Source organism: Histomonas meleagridis, assembly GCF_020186115.1.
Source record: "Histomonas meleagridis strain 2922-C6/04-10x chromosome Unknown contig_145, whole genome shotgun sequence".
Lineage (NCBI taxonomy): Eukaryota > Parabasalia > Tritrichomonadida > Dientamoebidae > Histomonas > Histomonas meleagridis.
This window is the reverse complement of record NW_027150774.1, coordinates 190,004-217,500: the sequence shown is the minus strand read 5'-3', so window position 1 is coordinate 217,500 and position 27,497 is coordinate 190,004. Positions and strand designations below refer to the sequence as shown.

The window sequence follows — 27,497 nt, the reverse complement described above, 5'->3', positions numbered from 1 at the left end:
ATTTGTCAGTGCATAAAAAAGGGAAAATTCGGAGTAATATTGTTGCTGAATTTACACGTGTTTGAAAATCATACGAACTAAATCCTTCAAAGCATGTTATAATTAGATTGAATAAATTTGATTCCGGTGCATTTAATAAATTCGAAAATACGTATGATTCAATGATTAAAATTTCTGAATAATTAGAAGCAGAAGAAATTAATTTTCGATACTTACTATTTTCAATTGGGTATGGAGTGTTTGATAATTCTTCTAAATTTTGCTGAACCCAAGAATCAACAGAAACAGAAATCCCCATTTAATGGCAGTTTATGTAAAACCATTATGTCTGTCACTTTTTATGGACTAGAATGGCGGTTAAAGACGTTATTGAAAGAAGACGTTTGTTCAAAATGTTTCGACAATTCACTAATCATACTCAAAAAAGAAAGAAAGATACAAAGTCAGATGAAGCATTAACATTAGCAAATGAGCTTCTTGATGGAAAAGATCCGAATACTCTAAATAAAAAAGAAATTGAAATTGCAATCAAAGGAGTAAATTATATTCGTCATCAAGCAATCGTGCGAAATAACAAAAAGCTAATTGTTGAAACAGATACTCTATTGCGAAATCTTGAAACTCAAAAACAAAAAAATTTAACTCCAAAAAAAACAATTCCTCTTCCAGCACATTTAACACCAACAAACAGCGATAGGCATCGACTTGAACCAATTGTTGATGCATTAACTGAAGGGTATGAAGTAGATACAATTGATCTTAATGTAATTCCAAAACTACGTGTTATTCTTAAGGAAAGAAGGGAGTGTGCAGTGCAAAATGGTAATTACGAAGTTGCCAAAATTCTTACAAGTCATATTAATTCATTAAATGAAATTCAAACCATTAAAATTTCCGCACCTTCAGATTTATTTTTACAAAGCCAACCTACTGAATATGACAAAGCAGAAGCCAAAATAAAGAATGCTGAGAAATCTCTTCGAAGAGCAGAAAATGCACTTTTCAATCTTGAAGCCACTTATGAACAAGAATCAGAAAATTATACTGAACAACGCGAAATATCACAAAGCAATATTTTCCAAGCATTAGAAGACTTCATTGATGATATTGAAGTTGAATATCAAGAACTTGAAATGGGAAAAGGCTTTAAAGCAAGTAAAAGGCTTCTTAATATGCGGTTCCAACAAAAGCGCTTATTAAAAGGCGCATTTTTTGATGAAGCTGAACGACTTAAAAAGGACGCGGACAAACTTGAAGCAGAAGAACGAAAAGAATTTGATGAGAAAACTCGTAAAGCATTAGAAGCTAAAGAGATGAAATTTAAGAGGATGTGCGAACTAAAGATAAAACAATCGAATCAAATATGGGACAAAAAAATGGAAGAATTAAAGCAAAAGAATGAAAAAGAAATCAAAACAATCGAAAATGAAATCGAAGCATTAAAGGAACAAATCCAAAGATTACGCGAAATACAAAAAGAATATGAAGAAATGTATGATGAGGAAGAAGAAGAGTTCTTTGAAAACGGCGAATTTGTCGAGGAAGAAGAATTCTTCGGTGAAGAAGAAGAATTCATCGAGTAGGAAATGTTGTGCGGAGAAGAAGAAGAGTTTTATATAAATGAAGAACAATTTTATGAAGAAGAACAGTTTCAAGAAATGTTTTATCCGGAAGAAGAACAGTATTAAAAATTACGAAATTGTTGTTGTAAAAATCAATTTATTTAAATATAATATAATTATATTTCTGTTTTTATTTTGATAAATGCACGAATTTAAAAATATTATTATTGAAACTTCAGAATTAACAATTGAACTTAGAGTTTATATTGTTCTTGGTTACCATTCATTTTTATTGACATATTATGTCGAATTATTAAAAATATATAATAATTCCTCAAAAAATCCTTCTAAAAATGGAGAAATCATTTGAAAGTTTAATGTAACATTGAAGAACGTTTATTTGAAAAAATAAATCTGACAATAACCGTATACATTCAGAAACGGTTAAATTTGAACAGAAATGTCATGCTTATAAACCTTATTTATTGTGCTTTGGACCAACATATTGGTCATTTCAAGTGTAAGACTTTCTTAAACCGATATTATGTAAAGTGTTATGAATGACTTCATATAATCTCTTTGAATTTTAAGCAAATTTTGTGAAAAGATTATTATCTAACATAAACCCTGAAATCCACATCATACTATTTTGTTGTGTTCTAAGCATTTTTAATATTATTAGACAAATTACGACTATGATAAAACTGTCAGTTGGTCGGTGTAAAGTTCGTGTTAACGATTGAAAAATATTTTTGAATGTTAAATTGACCTCAAAATATGTTTTCAATACTTATCATTCAAAATTCTCTCATGAGTTATGAAATTTGATGTAATATTAAATTCCACAATAAGTTCAATAGTGCGAATTCTATTTTCAACTTACTCTGATGAATATTCGTTATGCATTCTTCATGTTATTGATTCTTATTACACACCGTACACCGACAATGGAACAAAGCCCTACCATGGCTCAGGAAATCTATAAATTTGATGAAATTAGAAATCAATATCATAATTTTGCTCCAAAATATGTTTCAATTAATATGACAACTATTAATAGCTTATGGACATGTTGCTGTCTGTCGCTTTTTTATGATTCTAATATAATTAATCATAATTTTACGATGAATCCAATATTTATTAATCATGTAATTTCATACAATAACAAAAGCAATTTGAATTTTATACTCAAGCTAATATATTTTATAACATTATTTGTTATTTTTAATGCCAAAACATATCCAAGTAATAACATATTCATTTCAAGACGGAAACTTCATTTCATTTTTGTTTCATTAATCACTGCCTTATTTTTCCAATATACAACTGAAATATATTTTGATTCTGACACTCAAACACTTCAAATCACCAGTAGTGATGATTACTCACAAAAGTCATCATACAAAGATCAAACTCTTCATCTAGAAATCAGTGGAATAGATAGCATTTCACAAAGTGGATTTCAACGATGGAGTTCATTACAAACAGTAAAAATGATTGATTCTGTTTTACAAATCTTTACATATGCATTTACTTCCTGTTCAAGTCTTCAAACAATTACCTTTACTGAAGTTTTACAAAGCATTGGTAATTATGCATTTCAAGATTGCCGTAGCTTAATGAATATTACGATTCCAAACTCCGTTACATCAATTGGAAGTTATGCTTTTTATGGATGTTCATCTGCTAAATTGATTTTAATTAGTGAAAATCTTGAAGAAATACGTTCTTCATGTTTTCGATCATGTACATCTTTAACGAGTATTGAGATTCCAATTGCAATCACAACAATATATGATTATGCATTTCAAGATTGTCGTAATCTCAAATGTATTTATTTTAATGGTGATACATCACCAACAATTTATAACGCTGCATTTACTGGTATAACATCAGATGCAATTGTAATGACACTTTCATCATATGTTGGTGAAAGTTTTGGTTCATTAAATGTATCTAAAGGAACACTTGCTGATCAATGTCTTCCACCGACATTAACATTTACAAGATCGAATACATATTCTAAATCAAATGTATTTACAAGTTCGAATACATATACTAAATCAAAAGTATTTACAAGTTCGAATACATTTGAAATTTCATTACTAAGTAATCAAACGTATTCAATTTATAGCACATTAATTTATTCATTTTCGGTAACGAAAACAATTATAATTTCAAATACATATACTAATACTATTATTATTACAAGAATTAATGATAAAGAAACTTACATTGATACAGTATTAACATTTTATAGTTATACAGATGTTATTAATTCATATTATGTATCATTTTATTCCAACTTTTATTCTGTTATGTATAAAAATACCGAAAATGTGAATGATAATGATGGAAACACAAAAAGTATTATCATTGGAGTTTGCGTAGCAGTTGTGGCAATAATTATCATAGCAATACTTTCAGTGTTGTTAATATATATCAAAAATAAGAAAAAGAATATAATCGAAAATGTTGTAGAAGATGAAGAATCAGATGATAACCAAATAGTAAACACAGTGAATATAAATACTGAAAATATCGAAGAGGATCCATTTGCAGCTGATTTCCAAGAAGACACTTACTTCAAAAATGCGGTTTGATTGTATAATAAACATAACTTTGTATAAAATTTAATTTATTATAACTTGAAAAGTGTCATTGAGCCAAATGTTTGATATTATTCCTATGAACACAAATAGTTTAAAAAAGAAAATATTGATGCTGAACGTCAAAATATTAATATGAAGTTACTCATATCTCTTAAGCAATTAATATTTGATTTAACTGAATAAAATCTTGTTTTATCACTCAACAAACAATGGAATTATTTGATTTAAAATATCCATCTTCATGTGTTAAGTAATTTAATATACTTTACATTTTTTTTTACAAAAGAAAGTTCTATTTGATAAAATCTGGAATATCACAGTGATATAAATAAATAAAGTATAGAAATCAACAACACATTTTAAATATAATTAACGTATTTTTGAGAAGATAGTAAAATTTTGATAATGTTCACCATTCATCAAAAAGCTTCTATCGGCGTTGTTATCGTTGATTGTAAACTATGTAAAAGTTGGTTTGAAACCAAAAGTGCACTTCTTGGAATGAAAAAATAAATTTATCTCGTGATATTCTTAGTTTTTATTAATCAAAGATGTAACTATTAATATATATGATATATTCAAAATACCAAGATTGTAATATAATCGCTATATTGGGATTTTGCAAAATCTCAACACCAATTTATTTGAAGAAGAAATGAGTTTAATAAATACCTTTATGTTGACATTAAATAGATTAATATCTGAAAAGAAAAAAATAAAAAAATTGTTCATTTAAAAGAACATTCCAAGAATCTTTCCGCCTGCATTCTTCTTACGAGCTTCTTCGTGATCAAGAATTCCATGGGATGTAGTTAAAACAACATAGCCAAATTGACGTGAAGGAAGAAGCTTTGATTGCCAATTTTCTAATTCAGTGAGTTGAACATCGAAACGAGGACAAATTGCAACACACTTATTGAGTCTTCCAAGGAGGTTAATGATGATCTTTCCAGAACGGTGATCATCAATGACTTCGAATTCACCGATATAACCGCGTTTCATCATAACTTTCAAGAACTGAATAATAACTTTGCTGCATGGGCGAACGAGAACTTGACGTTTGCCTTGGCGTTCTGCGTTTGTGATTGCTTTAAGAGCATCTGCAAGGACTGAAGTCCGAACCATCCGAAAGGCGGACCAAACCGTTAACAACCGTCATGAATACGTTAAACAGAAAACAAAAAGTAAAAAAGTGACTATTTACTGGTCACTTTTTTGTAATCTATACACAATTTACTTGATTTATGAAACATTGCAATTTGCATATAAAAAATATGATTATTATCTTATTTTGGTGAATCTTTTAAAATAAACTTTGAAGCGATTTTTTTTCTAAATTTTGTTTGTGCTACATTTTTGATTGTACAATTCAAATTCCATGCATTTCTGCAATTATGAATTTTCATTCTTGGTATTACCTTGATGGATTCCTTTTATAAAAGTACTTTTATAATTAATTTAGGTGTACTTCTTTTATTGTTCGAAAAAATATCTGATGTTTAATTAAATAACTGCCATTAACAGAGTTAAAGTTTTAGCATGCAAATTCTATGAACAAGAAATTATTATATTTTTATGCATAACTTTATAAAGTTATTGTTGTGAAAAAAGGTGAAATTTTTATGCAAAAAAAGCATAAATAATAAATAAACATGAAAGAAAGTAATTTTTTGTTGAAGAAAAATTGATCAACAAGCTTAAGTAATATTTCATAAGGTAAACACATTAAAATCGTTCATTATCAAAAATGTGAGAATTTATTTTTTTTTTTTTTTAGATAGATTTTTGTAACGAAAAGCAACTAGTTGTTTTGGTTACAGAAATAAAGTTGTAATTTTGATGTTTATTGTATATTTTGGAAATTTATAAATTTTAATGCTATACAAAGTTCAATTTGAAAGATTATTAACAACATGGAACAAGTTAACATTGATTATAACCAACTGATTGAATTAAAAATTGTTGTTGATTAAATGTGGCAGATGGATTTTTCCACTTCTCTATTTGGTCTGACACATTGAATTCTTTGAGACATGCATTCAATCCTCAAGTAACAGCGTTATTTTTGAAAGCATCAATGAATTTTCTGTAAGATTTAAAATCTTCGCTTTGTGCAATTTGGAGGTTAAATCCAGCCGAAGCTGATTTACTATAAGAAAAAGTTCTAACCCCATGGAATAATCCGTTCAAAATTGAATTCTGAACTTAAAAATCATTCAAAATCAGTTTGCAATTCCTTATAGTTTACTTCTTCGTTAAAATAATCTTCATATCAAATCAAACAGATTCGGGGATTGGGTTTAACAAATTGTTAATCTGAAAGAAATATAAAGGATCAAATTGAGGTTCAGTTTTCTTCTGATCATTTGACACAATATCTTTTTCATTCATATTAATATTAACATGATATCTTGAAGAAACGTCACTTATTAACCTACCGCAAAAATAAAAGTCTTCTTCCGAGTTGACATTCAGTTTCAATTTTTTTATCTTTCTCATAATTGTGTTCCATCTATTTTTAACATTATTAAGTGATCTGTTTTGAAAGCACTTGCAAATAATTGACCATTTTGGACCATATATATTATATTTTTCAAATAATATATGATCTTCTTCAGGTGTCCAAGGAGAACGATTTACACTCGGTGACAAATAAAATTTCCACCTTTCTCTGCATTGTCTTGCACTTCTTGTCTTCATTCGAGCTGAAATAAAATCCCAACTTTTTAGACCATACTCCTGAACAAGTCTTATGAGCATCTGATCTTCTTCAAGAGTAAATGTTTTCCTCTTTTTTTTGGTTCTTATTTCAGGTTGTCTGCTATTGCGGCATTCCATTTTGAAAAATATTCGGTTTTGGCTAATGTGAAATGTTCTGGAAATTCAATGCCGTCATTTTGTTTCAAGGACTGAAAATAAAAACGTTGATAATGGATAAATTTTCAATTTCTGGTGTATTTTGCGTTAAATTTTTTATTTCCTTTATGAGACAATAAAGGCTTATGTTGGTTGATAGAATTTGAACTTTGAATACAAGTTGGATTGTCGTTTTTTTTAGAAATATCTTTTTTTAAGAAATGATGATCATTCTGGAAAAAAAACGTTCTGCTTCTTAAAATTCAATATGTATTCAAACCTCAAAGTTTTTGGATTGAAAGTATTACGGCCGATATGAACGTTATTATTGAAAAATTCCTAGGGACCGATTGAATAGTTGTAAAACAACATTTTGAGAGGTGCACCTGTTTGCAAACCGTTGTCATAAAATGAGCATTTTCGGGCGAATGCGAAATCCTCATATTGCAGGATGGTGAGTTATTTATGTGCAATTTAGAGTGGTTCAGTACAAGAGGCAGAACTGTTTTTATATGTTTCTCCTGCTGTTTGTATTGCTTCTAAATATTTCATATAAAATAGAACTTTCTTTTGTGAATAAAAAGCAAAGAATATTAAATTACTTAATATGTGACTAAATCCAGATGGATATTTAAAACAAATAATATCATTGTTCGTTGATTTGATAAAACAAGATTTTTTTTGTTGAATAAAGTTAAAGAAGGTTTCACAATCAAAATTGGTAGATAATCAAAATTTTTATTAACAGATTGATGTATCTTATTTTGGTGAAAGATAGTAAGAATTTTTAAGAATTGACCCTTTCTTTAACTAATTTACTGTTCAACATTTATTTTTTCCAAACTTAAAAAACATTTGATTGGGATAAGGGGAATTGTTCATTTTTTGTTGATGGAGATGTATGATACCAAATAAATGCAAAAATCGATCGCTAACGGTCAAGTAGTTACCTCAGTACGTTAAGAATCACTCAGAAAAATTTATCGATAAATTTTAAATTGAAAAGTGTGATAAAAAATGTCTCAAAAAGTAAAAATAGACCGTTTAATTAAAAATGTCTTTGCCTCCAAACATTTCTCACATTATAAATTCATTTTATTGTTCAGAAAATGATCCAAAGAAAGGGTATGTTATAACACTTTCTTTTTGCACATCGCTTTTCTACGTATTTTTTATTGTTAGTATTATCACTATTTATCGGGTTTACAAAACTTCTAGCCAAGCCAAATTTTCCAAGATATTTTTTCGAACTTTCTTTTCTGTTACGCTTTTCCTCAAAGCCTCTCTTCTCACACTTGAAGTTTATGGATATGATACTGGAAAAGAACTTGGTGCATGGAAAGTGATAGTTCTTTTACTTCCAGGGTCTGTTGCAAGCATTGCTTATCTAGTTATTCTTTATAATTGGTGTGGAATATATGGAAACTTCATCGGCGGTACCCGTGAAAAAGTCTTTAAATACGTCAAAATATTAATAGCTGTCTTATTAATTATCTTTTCCACCCTTTTCATATTGTTTATAATTCTTGAAATCTTATATATGAATAATCCCGAAAAATTCAAAACCATTGGTCAAGCGGAGTCAATCAACGCCATTGTTCGTGACACTACTTCCACCATTCTTTTTCTTGCATTCACCATTTATATTGGTCGAGGTCTTGGCATCTCATGTAAATTATGTTCTGGTACGCAAGAGCAACTTATTTATGCAATGAGCATTGCTATATGTGTTGGGTATATGATAAGAGTTGTTACTCGTGTGTTTTATCGAATAATTGTTCAAAGTTGGAAACGATCTGATTGCAGCAATGAGTTTTTGTATTTTTATATTTCGAAAGAAATGTTAGGGCAATGTATGCCGCTCGGATTTGTGACTTTTATGGACTTCTTATTGATCCCTTCTGCTTCTGAATATAAAAGTGTGTTAGATGATGAAATTTCGGGAGAGTATTAATATGTAAAAAATGTTTAAATTCATTTGTTTTAAATGATTTTACTTGGTAAAAATAAAAAGTTTTATGTTATCATTTGTTTTAATATTGAAGATATAAATAGTAATCATTTTTTGTTTAAGTAAACATGAATATTAATTCCTTTTCGTTCAAAAAGAAATTCAAAAACTTTCGTATTTTTATTTTCAATGATGAAAAATATTTAAATTTTAACACCATAATATAACCATAAAACCTTAGCTTATCGAAACATGCATATGATACAAAAATATCAATGCGTTTTGTTTTCTTGCTTGAGCAATTTTAATGCATTAAAAAAATTCAAATAAAATTTTTTTAAATCCAATAATATCATCATTAATATCTCTCTTTGTAAAGTTGATTTCAAATAGAAATCGAGGTTCAATCAAAATATAAATTTCAAGAATTGATATCAATTCATCAATTGAAAAAATTAGGGTAATACTCATGTGAATCAGTAATTACTAATTTGCTTGGACAAAATAAATGTTCGAGATATTGTGCGCTAAATATATTCTGGGTGAAATTAGAAAAGTAGTTAAAAGAAGAACAACAAATAAAATATATTTATATTCATAACTAATTTAATATTAAATTAATTTACACCATATGAGATCCTTTAAAAACGCAAATATATGATATCTCGATGTCAGCTTTATAAAATGTTGTTTTTATGAAAAATTTATTCGATATTTTTTGGCTTATGATATCATAGGTGAGCTCACCACCCTCAAATAAATGCCAATCAGAAAAAATTTTGACGACAAAACCGTAAAAAACTTTTTTAAATAGTTAATTATAATTATTAAATTATATAATTATATATCATTTTTTAGTGTCATGTCCGATAAGCAAGATAAACTCATCTCTGTTTCTGACAATTATTATTTGATTTATGATAAAAAAGGATTTTTCGCGGTTTTGAATGAAATTCTGATTATTCGGTTCGAGCTCAAATATTAATATCATCGTAACAACAAAATTAGACAAGAAAGCACTTTAAATATTTATGAGATTTGGAAGTAAATAATTAATGAATTTTTGTAATTTTACATATTTTTAATATTTTATTTATCAATCATTAATTCTATTAGATTTAAATATACATGGTTTTATCTATTCTAATAATTCAATTTGAAGTACAAGAAAAAACAAGCATGATTTCAAAACTTTACTCAACCAATTAAATTTAATCGTTTTTGAGTGAAAATAACCCGACCAAACCGTTAAGCCAAAAAAATTCTGCCGCCGCTTTTTGAGAGGCGATCGGTTTTTCACAGAAATATTTAACTTTTTGAATTTATCGAAACATTTTCTCACATGGGTTGTTTCGCCTCAAAAACAGACGACGCAAGTAAACCAAAGAGTACAAAACCAAGCCAACCACAAAATGATACTCCTGAACCAGCCGCTACTCCACAAGCATCGACTCCAAACGATAATTCCATTAAAATTACGCCTGGTGAATTTGACGACCATGATATAAAGATTCTTACCCTTGGAGCAGGTGAGTGTGGAAAGTCAACCATTTGGAGACAGTTGAAACTAATATATTGTGGAGGTTTCAGCGAAGAAGAAAGAATGGCAATGAAATCAGTTATTAACATCAACCTTATCTATGATATAAAAGCGTTAATTGACGCCCAAAAGAGAAATGGTCAATCAGTCGCTGCAGAGCTTTCAGGATGCATTGATGATATTTCTAGCCTTCAACTTAACGAAGATGAATTGATCCCAGAAATTGCTCAAGAAATCAAGCAAATCTGGAACGACCCTATCATGAAAGTTACATACAAAGAAAATAATTCCATCGGAATTGGAGATAACGCAGCATATTTCTTTGACAAAGTTGAGCAGATTGCACAACAAGACTATGTCCCAACTAACGAGGATCTTCTCAAGAGCCGTATCAGAACTACAGGTATTTCTGATATCAACTTCTTCATTGACAACAACATCAAGACACAATTAGTTGATGTTGGTGGTCAAAAGAGTGAAAGAGCTAGGTGGCCACGTTGTTTCCAAGGCGTTAACTTCCTTCTTTTTGTTGTTTCGTTATCTGATTTTGATCAATGCATGTTCGAAGATGAGGCAACAACACGTACTGACGACTCCAAGGAACTTTTCGGAAGCATCGCAAACTCAGAGGTATTCAAGAATAAGCCAATTTTCCTTGTTTTAAACAAAGTCGATGTATTCAAGGCAAAACTCGAAAACCATCCAGAGAAGTTCCAGCAGGCATACTCTGACTTCAGAGGCGACACATCCAACCCAGACGAATGCATTGAACATGTCAAACAAACATTCCTCTCCGAATTAAAGCCAGACCGAGCAGAATCTGCGTGGGTTCAAGTCATCCCAACTTGTGCTATGGAAGAACAGAGCATTCGTAACTTATTCCAAATTGTTGCTCAAAAAGTTGTTGAATTTCACCGCCAACAGTAATAAACAATTTGATTCTTATTTGAACGATAATCCGTTATATCATTGTCACTTTTAATTATTTAAATTCAGCCGCTTACAAATTCGTTATCAAAAACGTTTTTGCGTTCAAATTCAACGGTTTAAAGTGACACGATTTGATTTGTCAGTTCACTTAAACAGGAAAGAAAAATCGGTTTTTCTTGTAATTTCGGATTATTTTGAATAATTATGTTAGGTGAGTAGAATATATACATATATATTTGCATATTAAATGATACTATTTCATCGAATATTTAATGATATTTAAAAAAAAAACAGTCCAAACCTGAAAATATTTATATTGGAGTGCCCTGGTCAAGACCGATGTGTTTGAAAAATTATGGACATTTTTTGATTGATTTTCAGATAAAAGTTTTGCTTTTTGGGAGGATAATTCGGTTAGTAGTCAAAACAGATAGGGTTTGATTTGACAGCCGATACGCATACAAAATCGACACTTTTACCTGGAAAACTATCGAAATTTCATATATTAATTTATTCATTACACGAAGCATCAAACGAAATTTTGAAAATATTAAAAAAATCAATTTTTTATTTATGAAATTTTACAAAGACAGATTTTTGAAATTTTGCTTATATATCGAAATTCCATCACAAAAAATTCCTCTTATAAAATTTTATATAACTTTGTTGAAACATACTAGAACTAATGTAGATCATATTTATGCAAAAATAATTTGCAAAAATTAATTTTTGATGGAAATACAAAGTGATCAATGATGAGAGGGAAATTTTTAAAATTGAATATTTTCATCTGAAACTTAATTTAAACAAAAGGTTACACAGAAATAATAAATGTACTTCGTGAAAAAAGTGAGAACGAAAATTCTAAATGTCATCTTTAATAACACCAGATCTTCATTTTCAATAAGAAATAGAAATGAAGCGTACATTGCTAATAATGATCAAAATCAACTCAAAGTTTGAATGTTCATCTAAAACAATCGAAATAATTGTATCAAAATAAAAGTTGATATAAACATGCAAACATATGAAAATAACAATATGACAAATATCCCCACAACGCAAAATGGAAATTCATAAAAACATTAATGTTATAAAGTGCATTATAAGAAAAACTTCAACAAAAAAAATTTTGGAAACAACATTACAAAGATAATGCATGGATTTTTTATAATAATCGCTTTGGGTTAAATTGAATCGAAATTTTGATATCTGCAAATGTTCTTAAGGTATTTTTCCTTATTTAATAATAATTTCATTTGTTGCGTCGTTGTTTAGAAAATGAAACAGTTTAATTTCCTATTACAAAAGTTATACACATAAACAAGTGACTTTTTGACATTGACATGCTTGGAAGCACATTAAATAGATACTATTAGAATTTACCAAAGTAAACTTGAATTTTTTTTGAGAACAATATATTTAAAATATTTTTTGAATAACAGCTACCTTTGTAAGATTATATTCTCTTAGAAATTATATTAATAGATCATAGCAAATATAAAACCAAGATTAATGAATTTTAATTTTTTTTTTTTTTTTTTTTTTTTTTTTGAAACCAAAAACCCTATGAAATGTCATGAATTTTTTCATAGTGATTGCATTGGGTGAAAAATAATAATAATAAATATATTGCTAAGGTTGGTAAAAGTTGATGATCATAGATGACGTATCGTTTGCCATTTTCATTGATAATAAAAAAGTGTCACTCACGGTAACGATCACCTTGTTATTTTTTACCAACCTCAAATATCGAATTAATTTTGATTTCATATTTGAATCAGTAAGATTTACATGTAATATTGATGTACATAATTATATAGGCCAATTTTTTCCAATTCTACTTAATTGGCATAATAATTAGTATGATATTAATAATAATTAGTAAAGCCAAATTCAATACTTTATATCAGAAATTAAGATCTTAATAGTATAATACTATTAATGAATTCCAATCAAAATTGAAACCAATATTGACTTATTTACATTATCATATTCATTCAAAATTTTATATGAGTTTTCGCAATGTTTCCAAAAAGTTTAAAAGTGGTGCCTTCATTTCATGAAGGCTGTTTGCCTTGGCTCTGGTGGATATTTTACAACCGAGACAAATTTCACAGTCTGCTTTATGGTACCTGAATTAGGCATTATTTTTGATTGTGGATCTGGACTATTTCGTGCATCAAAATATATTCAAACAAAAGATTTACACATATTTTTATCACATGCGCATTTGGACCATATTATTGGCCTTGGAAATGTTAAGGTTTTAAATGCAAAAATTTATATACATGCAACACAAAGTGTTTTAGATTCTCTTGATGTAATTTTAAATCCTCCATTTGTTGGTAGCCATCCGAATTATATAGGTGTTCCATTGGACAAAGAAAATCCTGTTTGCTTAGAAAATGGCTCCAAAATATATCATTTTGATGTTGCGCATTCTTGTCCGTGCAAAGGTTTTAGACTTGAATATAATGGCAAGTCATTGTGTTTCATTACAGATACAACTTCTAATGCTGAATCAAGCTATTTACAATATGCGAAAAATTCCAATTTACTTATACACGAATGTTACTATACAAACGAAAAAAAGAAGCTATCACACACATGTCCGGAAGATTTAATTGAGTTCCTCAAACTTGCGAATCCAGAGAAAACATTAACCATTCACCACAATCCGAATGGGAATAAAGGTCAATTACTGAATGAGCTAAAGAAACAAATTCCGAACATTGAATGCGCAGAAGAAAATAAGGAATATCTAATATAAAATAAAAAAAATTGATAAAATTATTGAAAAATATTTGAGTAAATGTAAATTCAATTTAATGAAAGACAATAAATTAGTAAAAGCATTGGTTTAAAAAGATTTAATTCGAAATCATTCTTCAATGCAAATCTCGATCTTAAATATGAAACTTTTATATCTATGAATGCTTTATATTCCTTGGGCTGATGCAAATGAAATAAGAGGTAAATTATAAAAAGCAGTTGTTTTTTTGGAATAAAACATTAGAAGAAATTGTCAATTGAATTTTGGAACGTTTATAATTAAACCGTTAACAAAAATGAGCAGAAGAAAAAAAGGAATTTGTGAAAAAGCAGTTGATAGGCTAGAAGAAAATGGCTACTTGATGAGCATGCGTGCTGAAATGAAGGCAGAGGTTATGAAGTGTATAGTTGAAATGGAAGATCAAGGTGAAATCCCACCACATCTTCGAATTAAGCGATACACACCTACAAATGATGAAACAATACAAGCATTAGCCTATGTTGAAGAATTTATGAAATTTCATGGACTTGAAAATTCACTTACATGCTTAAGAGCAGAATTAAATGCTGAGATCCCAACAATAAAAAGTGGGAAAAATCAAAGCAAACTAGCCGAAGCAATAATGTACAAAGAAAATGATATTGAATTTTCAAAATCACTCCAAAAATGATCACTTGCAAATCTTTTTATAATCACTGTTTTATTATAATAAATATGATAACCTTTATGTTTTCATCTTTTAATTTAATCTTATGAATCATTAAGTTTGTTTTGTGAAAGTTGAATTTAAACGAACCCTTCAAACAAACGTATGAATGGATGTTGATTCTAAATGGCAAAAGAACACTAGTAAAAAGATAGTACAAATGACAATGAATGTATACAGACTACACACATACAGCTTGGATAATAAAGATAGAATTGATCAAAAAATTGTAGAATATCAAGATGAAATTAAACAGATCAAAGCAATATCTGAAAAAAATATCAAAAAATCTCTTCAAAAAAATGAAAAATATAAACCATTAATTGAAGATACTGTAAAATCGGAATTTGAAACAAAATATCAGCAAATCAAAGTCGAATTTGAAAAAGTCAAAGAAAATGTTGATAAAAAATCAAACATTATTTTAAACAATGCAACAAGGCAGCTCTCTGAAATAAACACCAAGGTTTTAAATCTTGAAAATCAAGTAAATCAAATTAATAATTTCATACAAGAAGCTGAAGGTGAAATTCGAAAGCTTCATGAAATTGCTTCTAATAAGATTGAAAAAAAGAAACAAAGTGAACTTGAAAAACATATTAAGGAAGCAAATTCTGAGTATGAAATTGTTTGCTCAAAAGCCACTAAAAATGAAGAAGAAACTCGTCAAGAGCTCGAAGAAGAGCTCGATGAATATAAAAAAGCATTAACGACCTCCAGACAAACGACAATTGAAGCAATTGAAAAAAGGCGGAAAGAATTTCAGACAAACATCGAAAACATCCAAACGAATAAACTTGACGCATCGATTGAATCACTTCTTATGTTGTTTGAGTCACAAAAATCGGAATCAGAAAATCATATAAAGACATTTGAAAAATGTAATGAAAAAATCATTTTTGCTATTCAAAAGAAGTATAATCAATCACAAAACAATTTTGCTGAATACAAAGCACAGCAAATATCAAAGATTCAAATACTAAAAGACCAAATAAATTCAGAAAAACAACAACACGAAAATTACATTAAACAACTTAAGTTAACACTTGAGCAAGAAAAAGAGAAATATTTGAAACTTCTTCATCAATATGAAGAAAAATCAAAAAATTTATTATCAGCTGATGAAAAAAGTCAAAAACTTAATGACAAATATCAATTAGAAATGGAAAACTTAAATACATTTTTTACAAATAATATCGAAGAAGCTCATCAAAGAGAAATTAATGAACATCTTCATATGATTGAAATGCAACAAAAACATTTTGATGAAATTATTAAAATTAGAAAAATGATGGAAAACAAAATCGAAGAATCAAAAAATGAAAACGAAAAATTAAAAAACAAATTTATAAATGAAATTAATGAAATCAAAAACAATGAAATTGAGAAAACGAAATTAATACAAAACAAAATGAAAGAAAATTCTGCTCAATCACAAAATATTATAAATGAATATCAAAGAGAAATCGAAAAAATTAAAATCGAAATGTTGAAACTGAAACAAGAAATGGAAATTAATATAATAAATTTAAATTTCATTCATTCGAATGAAATATCATTAATTAAAAAGAAAAACGACGAAATTATAAAAAATTTCGAAAACGAATCAGAAGAAAAAAATCGAGAATTAGATATAACTAATTTAGAATCAACAGAAAATCTTAAAAAGAAATTTATTTTAGATTCGAAAATATTAGAAGAAAAATATAATAACAATTTAAAACAAAAAATAAATGAAATAAAATACGAAAACAAAAATAAACAAATTGAAGAATTCCAATTAAAAAATGATATAATGAATGAACAAATCGATGAAATAAATCAAATCATCGAAAATAAAATTGATGAAAAAACAAATTTAGAAATAACAAATAAAAATTTAATAATTTCTCGTCAAAGTCATATAACAAAACTCAAAAAAGAATTAGAAAAAAATGAAATAAAATGGCAAGAAGAAAGACAAAATTATATAAACGAATGGAATAAAAAGTTCGAAAACTTAAAAATACAATTTCAAGATGAAGCTAAACTTAATGAAGATGCACGAAGAATGACAAAAGAAAAATATTTAATCAAAATGAATGAATTACGTAATGAATTGGATGAAATCGAAAAAAATAAAATGGAAACAATTCAACAATTTAAAGAAAAGAAAATAATCGAAATGAATACAAATGAAAATAAAATTAAATCAATAAAAAATGATTTTGAAATAGAATCTAATAAACATATAAAGAATATTGAAGAAATAAATATAAAAATTAAAAATCTCAAAGAAGAAAATGAAAGAGAATTAAAAAATTTTGTTTTAACTAAAGAAAATGAATTAAATGAATATAAAAAAGAATTAAAAAATGTTATCAATGAAGGAAGAAAAAACACAAAAGAAATTAAAGAAAAACTTTATAACATTAAAAGAAATCATCAAAATGAACTTTTAGATAAAAGAATCGATTTATATAAATTCGATTTTGAAACACAAAGAAATTTAAAGAAATTAAAACGAAAAAAAGAATTCGAATTAAAACAAAAATTAATTAAGCAAAATCATCAAATTGAAATGAAAGAAATAGAATTACAATTAAAGAAAGAAGAAAATGAACAAATTCGATATCTGAAAATAGAAACAAATGAAAAAATTAATGCAAATCATCAAAAAAATATTTCGGATCTAAACGAAAAATATAAGAATGAAAGAAAAAGAATTAAAAAAGAAAACAAAAGCGCAATCGAAGAGAAACAAAAAATGATCGATGAGTTTCAAAATAAAGATTCAATTGACAAATCAGAAATAATATTAGAAGACACTGAATATATTAAAAGAATCGAAGAAATCGTTTTAGAAAGAGCTGATTTCATAGAAAAATTTAATAAAAATTTCAAAAACATTCGAAAATTATTAATCTCTCATGAAACAAATTACCAAAAAGCTTTCACAGGAGAACCTCCGCAACAATCGTTGAACCCAATAAATGATCAAAAGCCAAAAATAGAGTCGAGTTTCGGTTCTCAAAAAAGAATTCCTGCTCTTGTGTCTCCGCGACCGTTTAATAAATAAAATGTTGTCACTTTTTTCAAATGCAAGTAATTTTTTTGAAGAAAATTCTTTTTCAGGCTTTGTTGGAGAAAAAAATTGCCACAATCCAATGATCTTGAAGCACCGTCTTACGGTTATGATAATAGTAAAATATTTTTACAAAAGATGAAACAAATTTGTTCTATAAAAGGATATATTGGAAAGAATTAGAAATATTTATTTCAAAATAAGGATATTCATTCGATTTGTCCTTGTTGGGCCTGCATTTTAGTTAGTTCAATGCCTTTAAGATATTGATCTGATGGAGTAAAGGTTCCGTCATAAGAAAATAACCCAAGGACTTTAGAATTACCGAGCCCTCCGATCACACAGAGTAGCCAAGCAATCCATGCAATTCCATAGACGATTCCCCAAACAGGTATCATGTAAACGACACTTCCTGGCGAATTAAAAACCGAAAAATCTATTCAATTTAACCCATAACCTTATCAAAAAATGTGTTGGTTTCAATCAAGGAAACCCACAAAACAACCCCTTTCAGTTGGATTTTCCAAAAGTTTGTGACTATTAGATTCTCCATTGCTTAACTTCAACTTCTTTTCTTTTAAGGCGTTTGTTATTTTTTTATTTTTGAAGTTGTAAATCAGATTTTTTCTATAATTGCATTTCAAATCAAATCTTACTTGTTGCTATCAGTAAAAATTTTAAAGAAAAACATTGTCACGTAAAACTCGAAGATAGTGTTTATTGAACATTTTGACTTGTATCATAATTTTCAAACTTTTTCAACAAAAATTTATATTCTTTTGAAGTTATCCATTGATTTACCCATTCCAAATTTACTAATTGTCTGTTGTGCATTTCTTTAGCGTTTGCAGGGTTGGTACAAACAGTTAAAAAAGTTTCAAATGATTGATCCAAATAATTTTGTACCAAACTTATTGTTGTCAATCCGAAAGATAACAACGGCGTTGTGCCAAATGCTAAAAATTGGTCAAAAATGAAGAAGTTCATTTCTGGATCAAAATTAATATTTAAAAAACATGTGCTAAACCAATGAGGAACAAAGATTATCGAGTTAACATTATGTTGTTTGAGCGCATTTGAAACTTTTGGAAATTTTTTTTCAATTAAATAATCAACAATAACCGAATTTTTCCTAAGAAGTGGAAAATTGTTGGTGAAATATAAACGATGTGGAACAGTAGATAAATGCATTAGGGAATAAAATCCCCAAAATGCAGTCTCTTCTTCAAATTTTAAGACAAACATTGCTGCAATAAAATTCATCCCTTGAACATAACCTATTTCTGTGTCAACATTTGCATATGCAATTAATATATTGCGTAATGCTTGGCTTTTGTTATTTTTGTTATTGATTATTTTTGGAAATGTTCGTGGAACATCACAATATATAATTCGAAGCGTTTCTTCATCTGGTTTTGTAGTGAGTAAATCCTTATATTTAAAATTGCTTTTCCTTTTGGCTTCCTCTGCATTCGTCAAAAGAAGCCATACTTTTGAACGATAATTATCAGGTATTCCAGATCTGAGTGATCTTATAATTAACTTTCGATTATTCTTTAATAAATATTTCCAGTTTTCTACTATATATTCCCAATCGCCAACTAGTTTTGCTTCATTTTGTTTGCATTCCTCCATTCTAACGTATTTATTGTTTGAATAGTTTACAATATGTCACCGGAAAAATTTGAAAATTCAAATGAAAGATATTTGATTCAATCTTTAACCTTAAGGTTCTCTAACTGTAAATAAGCCTCATTGGAAATAATGTGATAAATATTTACTAATTATCTATTTTCATTAGAGCTCATCTCCTCCATTATGATATTTTCTTTTCATTTCTTCTTTGAACACATCCAAAGGAGTTAATTCTCTTTCACCATACCTTAATATTTCACCATTATACACAAATCTTACGAAGTCCTTTTCATTGCTTCTCCAAATTTCTACTGCGATTTGGGATGCGAATGGCGGCGGCACGTGCATATTCTCGTAGCCAAGTCCGATCAACAATGCGCCTATTGTTACGTCATGACCACTAAACAATGTGAATTTACTTTTACTTTTACCATCAAAGAAGTTATCAATTTCCGAAATTAATAGATCGAAAATTGGTTTATCTGCAGAAGGTTTCGTATATGACGCGAAGCCTTGCACGAATAAGGACATGTCATTAAGTAAATCCTCAAGAATAGGGTCTGCTATATCCGCTGGATATTGTTTTTTGTTACAACGAAGCGAATTAACAAAATCCCCTAAAAATATTTTCTCAAATGTGTCGTGGAATGTGATGTTATAATATTCAACTAATGGGACTGCAATGCGGTCGAAGCGGTCGATGTGTCGTTTAAATTCAGGTGTATCTCTGAACTCATTAAGCTTTTGACGATTGATGGGAAATGCTGGATTTGGGCATAATGGCTCATTGTCAGGAGTTCCAATTGTAACATTAATAAAGTCATTAGTTGTGGGTGGATATAACCCATCAATTATCGCAACACTTGATTCAATACAACGTGGATAAAAAGATGATCTAACATTTATCAACTGGGAATCATATTGCTCAGGCAAAAGTTTGGTTTGATTAATAAGATAATGACCAAGTGTTTTTCCAAGATTAATAAGCTGGCTTACACCTTCATCTAGAAGAAAACCATCTGAACATGACGGAGAATATGGATGTGGTTTTAAAGGATCATATTTAAAACTAAGTGGAACTCCATTGATCACTGGAGTACGATGTTTTCTTTTATAGTAATTTTCTCCACAATGCCACTCGTTTTTAGAATCTGGTCTATCCCAATGTTGGACAGGAACTCGAGCTCCGTGTCTTGTAAAAAGGAAAAGAGTAAGTAAGGTTGCATTTGGAACAAGAAGTGGAAGTTTAGGTTCAGCAAGACATATGGGTAAGCCCATTTATAAAAAATTGCATTGTTCACACAAATGAATTCCATTTGATCGTTCTAAACGTACTTTTTCTTCCTTCCAAATTTAATGATAAATGTTATTGGATTAATCCGAAAAATTTTAGATGGAAAATAAGTAAAAGATAAAAATCCCAAATGTTTACTTAGCACGACCAAGCTTCTGAAGTGCTTTTTCGCGATTTTGACGTTTCTTTTCGATAAGGTTCTTGCGGTACTTATCCATTTTTATCTTGGTGATAACAACGTTTGATGGGTGGATAGGAATGAAGACTGTTTCATTGCTGATCTTTTGCTTTGTTACAGATTCAATGTTAATACGCATTGTCGAAAGTTTAACTGCAACAACGCGACCAGTACGTTTTTTCATCTGACCACGAACAACCTCAACTTCGTCATCACGACGGATTGGAAGGCGTTTGATTCCATATTGCTTTTGAAGATCTTTACTAAGTGGAGAACTCATAGCAATATGTTTTTCTTCCTTTGTGGCATTGAAAAATGCCTTACGAACCTTACGAGCTTGTGATGAAACAAATGGATTCGTCTTCATTGGAGAGAAGAGGCCAAACAAACCTAGTGAATAAACGAATAAAAGCAAACTTTTAACGGTCGACGCAAATCTTGGTTTCTGTGTACGTTTATAAAATGGATGGTGAACAACAAAAACACACAGCAGATATATCAAAAACAGAAAAAATGGCTAAAGTAAATCAATCCATTCGAAATAACTCAAACGAAATATGTAATTTAAAAAAAGATATTGAAAATGAAAATAATTTTTTAAAAGAAGTTAAAAGAACATATTTATTTCTATCATCTCTTGTATACGAACAAACAAATAAACTCGAAGGTTTTAAGCAACAATCAACTAAAATTCCAGAATCATGCATAGAACAATTAATATCCTTACATAATGCAATTCTCGCAGAACAAATTTCGTTTTTTGAAAAGACAACAAAATGCCAATCGAATTTTGCTCGTACCCTTGGTGATGAAAATTCAACCTTTTTAGAAAAAAAGATTAAGTCAAAAATTCGATTTTTACAGCGGGAATGTCTTCAAATTCAAGAATTTGTAAAGCAGGAGGTTGAATTTGAAAAGGAAGAAGATGCATCAACTATTAAAGAGTTAAACGAAATCATTTACACACTTTCAAATGAACTTCGGCAAGCGAAACTTAAATTATCAATGCTACGTGCACAGAAATTTGATACAGAACTTTCTGATGCATTTAGCAAAATGATAATATCGAAGCATGCTTTAGACGAAAGGTGCACAGAGATAATTAACCTCAAAGCAGAAAATGAACAGATTCAAGCTGCAATAGATCTCCAGATTGAAACTTCAAAAAGACTTGAAAGAGAGAATAATGAGTTAATGAACTTGAAAAAACTTTTAGAAAACTTAACATATTAAATATTTTGTAATTAGGATTCTGTTTTTCTTAATTTTTCATAATTTATATTCATCAAGGGGATGGCATTAATTCATGTTTTTATTTCTCTTTAAATCATCAAGACTTGATGATTCATAAAAATTTCTTTTATAAAATTATATTATTTGTAACACTGCAAAAAAGATCATCCTTAGAATTAGTCAATTAAATTTGAAAAGAAAAAAAATGATTTAAAATAAAATTTATACCTTCCGCCCATTGGTAACCCATTCCAACTTAGGTTACCTAAAAAAGTTTATATACTATTATTCAAGGCTTATAAAATAGAGACTAGATACAAGAAATCCAGTAAGTATTTTTCTCTAAATTAATTTTGAGTAATACTCTATTTCTTGTAAAAAATAATATTTGGCGACATTTTTGAGTTTCGATTGAATTGGGGAGAAATAATTTAATCGCTTATATTACAGTATGTAAATTAAATTTTTTTAGAATATTAATATCTTGTTAATATATTAAAGTTATCATTGGAAGGTTTTACTTTTTACCTTATGGATTCCAAAGTAAAAACACAACAAAGGAAGCAAGGATTTAATAACAAATAAAGACACCCTACCAACAATAACAATGTTAATTATAAGAAACGTAATTTACAAGAAGATAAACCGACACAACAACCACGTCGTTAAAGGATTCAACTTCTTACACCAATGTTGCGAAAATTGATCAAATAATGATTATTGTATTGAAGTTGAAACATTAACGAGTACACAACTTCGTAAATTAATGTCAGAACGTGATCGAATTTTATCCGGCTAGAAAGAGTTAGGAAATGCAGACAAACTTATTAAAGAAGATGAGGACTTTCGTAAATGCGTTAATCAACTTTATGAAGAAAGTTCAACCAAATTAATTATTACAAAAACGAAATAGCACACAACTTGTTCACTTCGCGAAGAAACCAAGAAATATAATAATCAAGTTTATTATAATGAAATCAAAGAACTTCGCGAAGAATTAAATCAAATGAATGGAGAACGAGGTAAAGAACAAAATGAAAATCGAAAATCACTTAAAGAATATCGAAACAAACTTAATCAAATCACATATATTAAATATGAACGGTATGTTATTTATCGTGAAGCATAACGTACAATGTTACAAATTCTTGAAGGACAAAAACTTAAGTTGGAGAAATTAAAGAACGCGAAAATCCCCATCAAAAAGAGATTGCAGCGGGTAAATCACTTATTACTTATTTCGAAGGAATGTATGGACATCCGCAGCATAAAGAGAACAAACAACAACAAAATGTTCAACACGAAACGTTCTAATAAAGAAGCAGAGAAACTTATAGCAAGTTTGAATAAAGATAAAAATAATAATAAGAGCAAGAATCAACTCCAAAAGAAAAACAATATGAAAGGTCCTATCAATCATTCGATGAATGCAATTTCGCAATTTGTTATTGTTGACGTTGCTGCACCATCGATCTAAGTCAAGTTGAAAGTACATTGGAAGAACTGAAGAAGAAAGTTCACGAATGGGAATCAGAATTCGTTAAAGCGATTGTTACATTTACGACATCAGAAGATGGTCGTGTGAAATTCGACGTGAAAGTTGCATAAGTAAGTAAACAAGTAAACAATGCACAAACAGAAGTGATTTTATGCATTAATGAGAAATGATATGAAATTTGAATTCAAACATTTTCATAATTTTACTCAAATGCGAATCGTGTGAACATTTTCATGTAATTAAAATATTGGATTCATAAATTATAAAAAAATGCCGGTTCACTAATTTGTCTCTTATTTATTGAATATTAAACATTGTATTTCACACAGTGAAAAATTCATTTGTTTTAGAACTCAAAATACAACAGATTGGACAAAGAGAACTAAATACCAAAATTTATTTGCCTTTACAAATATTTTTGGCACTTTGAAATAAATTCTTTAATTATCAAATTGTGTTTCTCCATATATTTAGAATATCCACATCAACTTCCCTCTCTTCAACATCTTAATGAAGCCGAGGTGTCTGCAAGTCTCACTATATGAAAATAGCGTTAAAATGCTTTTATATTTGTATGATTTGAATATATATATTTAGGAAAAAAAGTAATCAAATGAATTTTTTAATTAAACCTAATGTTAAAGCAAGAAATGTTATCAAAATTGAATATTTTGCAATACCAATTTTAACTCCATCACTTGAACTAAGGCTTGGTGTTGCTGTACTTTCGCCACCAGTTTGTGTTGCTGTATTTGTTGTTGTTGATGTTTGAGTTGCTTTTAGTTTATTAACGACCACTTTGAGACCAATTAAAAAGTAATTCTTTTAACATTACATTCTTGTATAACACCTTTTGTAAAGTATTTCATATTCAAAAACATATATTTAAAATATGAAAAATGGTTTATAAAACAATCTCTGGATTTAACAAGTCTGGGCATATGCACGTGAGTGAAACGCTTTCATCCCATTTTAGAACGACCATTTGCACAAATTCTGGATCACCAGAGCCACGCAATATATTTGACAAGCAAAGAATAATTTTTTCTTGCTTAGAAGAATCACAACATTCCGAAAACTGAATCAAAAAATCGATCATTTTCGGACTCAAAATCATCTTTGTGAAAAATGGTCCTGATATCGAAGCCATATGAAGAACGAACTTAACGATTTTTTCTCTGATGAAAAAAGGTGTAACTTCAGCAATATCAGCAAAATCAAACGAAAAAATAACGTTCACTAACGGTTCGAACACATCATCGGCGCTTATCGTTAACACCTTCAAAAAGTTGAAAATTTCCCTTGACAAAACCTCACAATTTCTTTGGAAGTTCAAAATTGAAGCAGAAACGATACCCGATTCAATGAACCTTTTGATCGTTGGATTGCCGTAGTATGCTAGCTTTGTATAAAAGGAAATAATTTGTACAACCAAGCTAGTTTGATCTTTATCTAAGTATTGTGCTAAAAATAAATCAAAGTCCTTTTCAATCGTGATTTCTAAAATGTAATCATTATCTTCGATTTCTTCGTTTTCACCTGGAATAAAACTCATCAAAATGATTAGTGCCAAAATCATGTTCCCTAAGTCACCGGAAAAAACAACTTGAAAAACCATATCAGCAGTGGAATGAATAAGATTATTTGTAACTTTGCATGATTTGATGATTTGGAGACAAAGGGGTGTGAAATTATTTCTGTTGCTAGAACAGTATTGTGATAGAATTTGAAAAAAACTAATATTTATTAAGTAATCACAATTATCAATATTTACATAATTGAATATTAAAAGAATTGCTTCCTCTGTTTGGCAACAACAACCAGCTGTAAGAATATCTTTGAAGAATATCAATATGTTTTCTTGAACTAGAACGTTGGTTACTTCTTTTGGAAGAAGAAAAACAAGTTGCAAAATTACCTGAATGGTTGCATCTCGAAGAGATTCATTTTTGAGACAATTAATCATTTTATAGATGTGTGGTGGTGCTATGACACTTTTGAAATGAATTCCGTGATGAATAATACCAAGTAAAATTTGGTTTAATAATTCTATAGACTGTGGTGAAGATGGATCGAGCAATTCAAGACATTGAAGAAAATGGTTTATAATATCAGGAGTTACTGGTTCAAGACCAACACTAATCTCTGGTAAAACATAGTTTTGATAAGTTGGATTTGGTTGTAACCATCGCGATTCCAGGCGTGGGTTCCTTTCAATTTCACTTAACATTGGTTTTTGGGGCGCCCCATAAAAAACGAGAAAAATCAAAAAGAATTCGTTTACTTTAGAGACAAATGGAAAAAGAAAGGAAGGATCAACTAGAAAACTACCAAATTGTTTTGGAAGAAGTAGAAGCACACCTTTCTAAGCTTACTTCAAGACCTCTTGAAGAAACATTTAATGGATTATCTGAATTCGAACAAGCAAAATTAAAAACTCTTTTAGCATATGCTAATATGACAATTTCTTTATGCTACTTAAAGTCAAAAGGTGAGAATATAGAAGCACATAAAAATATGAGGTATCTCGAGCATTTAAAGAAATTCTTTACAGATCTTGATGGATATATTGATCTTTCTGTTGCAAGCTCATCGCCAATGCCAGAGTCGAATTAGGCACGATTCTTTTAATGTAAATAATGTTTATAAACAGAGATTTTAATGATTAAATCTCAAATATATATTTATAATTTTAATAAAAAATGAGATGATATGACTCCAGCTCGAGCGATATTGCCAAAACGCATTTTTATTTCATATTTTATTTCCTATGATGAAAATAATTTTTTAGCCCATTGCAATTTTAGTGCTAATTAAGTCACTAATTTCTTTATAACCATTTGAGGATGCTATCATACGAGCTTCCATAAATTGTCAAAATCGTTTAGTAAATAAAATAGATCATTTTGCGTTAAAAACAATTACATGCAAAAAGAAATGATTTTTTGACTTTGACTTGCATGGGATTGTAGCAAGATCATTAAATAGATAGACAATTAGAATTTACCAAAATAAATATGAATTTTAAAAATAATAATGATAATAATTTAATAGAATAAATATATTTTTTGATCAACAACTACCTTAATGATATTATTCTATAAGTCATATGCCAACTAAATATTTAGTTGGTGATTTTCGTGGAAAAAATTGCAATATTAATTATAATTTTAAATTAATATTAAAACCTAATAAGTATCGATTGTTTGTTCAATTGAAGAAAAAATGTTGAATTTTATTCAAAAAAATTATTTTCGATAAATACACTGCTAATGGTAAATATTTTATCCTAAAGACATGTTTATAATATCATTTTTATAATGTTTCCATTCATCACTGCAATCTAATGTAAAAATGCAACTGATCAAATTATTGTTTTTATAGCATCTTCGATCAATCATGAAGAAATGAAAACCATTAGTATTGTTTTGGTAATTTCATTTGGAGTTGTTGGAGGAATAGTAGTTGTGCTTGCTATGACTTCTTTTTGTCTAGAAATTATTTATAAAAATCAAGATTGCTATGATTTCTTATAAATATATAATTTGTATTACATTAATATTTTGTTTAAACTTTATTACTAAAATAAATTGTTAAAGGAAATATACGTAAATACAAGAAAAAAATGAATAATGTAAAATATTTTATATAAATATATATAC

General features: G+C 28.6%; 9 protein-coding genes across 9 annotated transcripts; 5 read left to right on the top strand and 4 right to left on the bottom strand.

Annotated features, from left to right (window-relative positions):
- Positions 1-350: 350 nt before the first annotated feature.
- GO595_001551 (erythrocyte binding protein) lies at positions 351-1,583 on the top strand (the record flags this gene model as incomplete). The annotated part of the gene is made up of 1 exon (XM_067914362.1): positions 351-1,583. One exon carries the CDS (start codon positions 351-353, stop codon positions 1,581-1,583), a length of 1,233 nt encoding a protein of 410 aa, XP_067778341.1.
- A 3,323-nt stretch (positions 1,584-4,906) lies between these two features.
- On the bottom strand, positions 4,907-5,299 carry GO595_001550 (40S ribosomal protein S15a; the record flags this gene model as incomplete). Its single annotated transcript, XM_067914361.1, has 1 exon — positions 4,907-5,299. One exon carries the CDS (start codon positions 5,297-5,299, stop codon positions 4,907-4,909), a length of 393 nt encoding a protein of 130 aa, XP_067778340.1.
- A 5,024-nt stretch (positions 5,300-10,323) lies between these two features.
- GO595_001549 (Guanine nucleotide-binding protein subunit alpha) lies at positions 10,324-11,448 on the top strand (the record flags this gene model as incomplete). Its single annotated transcript, XM_067914360.1, has 1 exon — positions 10,324-11,448. One exon carries the CDS (start codon positions 10,324-10,326, stop codon positions 11,446-11,448), a length of 1,125 nt encoding a protein of 374 aa, XP_067778339.1.
- A 2,065-nt stretch (positions 11,449-13,513) lies between these two features.
- On the top strand, positions 13,514-14,224 carry GO595_001548 (Ribonuclease BN; the record flags this gene model as incomplete). The annotated part of the gene is made up of 1 exon (XM_067914359.1): positions 13,514-14,224. One exon carries the CDS (start codon positions 13,514-13,516, stop codon positions 14,222-14,224), a length of 711 nt encoding a protein of 236 aa, XP_067778338.1.
- Positions 14,225-14,522: 298 nt separating this feature from the next.
- Positions 14,523-14,897, top strand: GO595_001547 (uncharacterized protein; the record flags this gene model as incomplete). The annotated part of the gene is made up of 1 exon (XM_067914357.1): positions 14,523-14,897. The coding sequence occupies one exon, from the start codon at positions 14,523-14,525 to the stop codon at positions 14,895-14,897; it is 375 nt and encodes a 124-aa protein (XP_067778337.1).
- A 4,897-nt stretch (positions 14,898-19,794) lies between these two features.
- Positions 19,795-20,910, bottom strand: GO595_001546 (histidine acid phosphatase; the record flags this gene model as incomplete). Its single annotated transcript, XM_067914356.1, has 1 exon — positions 19,795-20,910. The coding sequence occupies one exon, from the start codon at positions 20,908-20,910 to the stop codon at positions 19,795-19,797; it is 1,116 nt and encodes a 371-aa protein (XP_067778336.1).
- Positions 20,911-21,060: 150 nt separating this feature from the next.
- On the bottom strand, positions 21,061-21,471 carry GO595_001545 (60S ribosomal protein L26-1; the record flags this gene model as incomplete). Its single annotated transcript, XM_067914355.1, has 1 exon — positions 21,061-21,471. The coding sequence occupies one exon, from the start codon at positions 21,469-21,471 to the stop codon at positions 21,061-21,063; it is 411 nt and encodes a 136-aa protein (XP_067778335.1).
- Positions 21,472-24,739: 3,268 nt separating this feature from the next.
- On the bottom strand, positions 24,740-25,453 carry GO595_001544 (uncharacterized protein; the record flags this gene model as incomplete). Its single annotated transcript, XM_067914354.1, has 1 exon — positions 24,740-25,453. The coding sequence occupies one exon, from the start codon at positions 25,451-25,453 to the stop codon at positions 24,740-24,742; it is 714 nt and encodes a 237-aa protein (XP_067778334.1).
- Positions 25,454-26,130: 677 nt separating this feature from the next.
- On the top strand, positions 26,131-26,451 carry GO595_001543 (Sas10/Utp3/C1D family-domain-containing protein; the record flags this gene model as incomplete). Its single annotated transcript, XM_067914353.1, has 1 exon — positions 26,131-26,451. The coding sequence occupies one exon, from the start codon at positions 26,131-26,133 to the stop codon at positions 26,449-26,451; it is 321 nt and encodes a 106-aa protein (XP_067778333.1).
- Between the last annotated feature and the right edge of the window lie 1,046 nt (positions 26,452-27,497).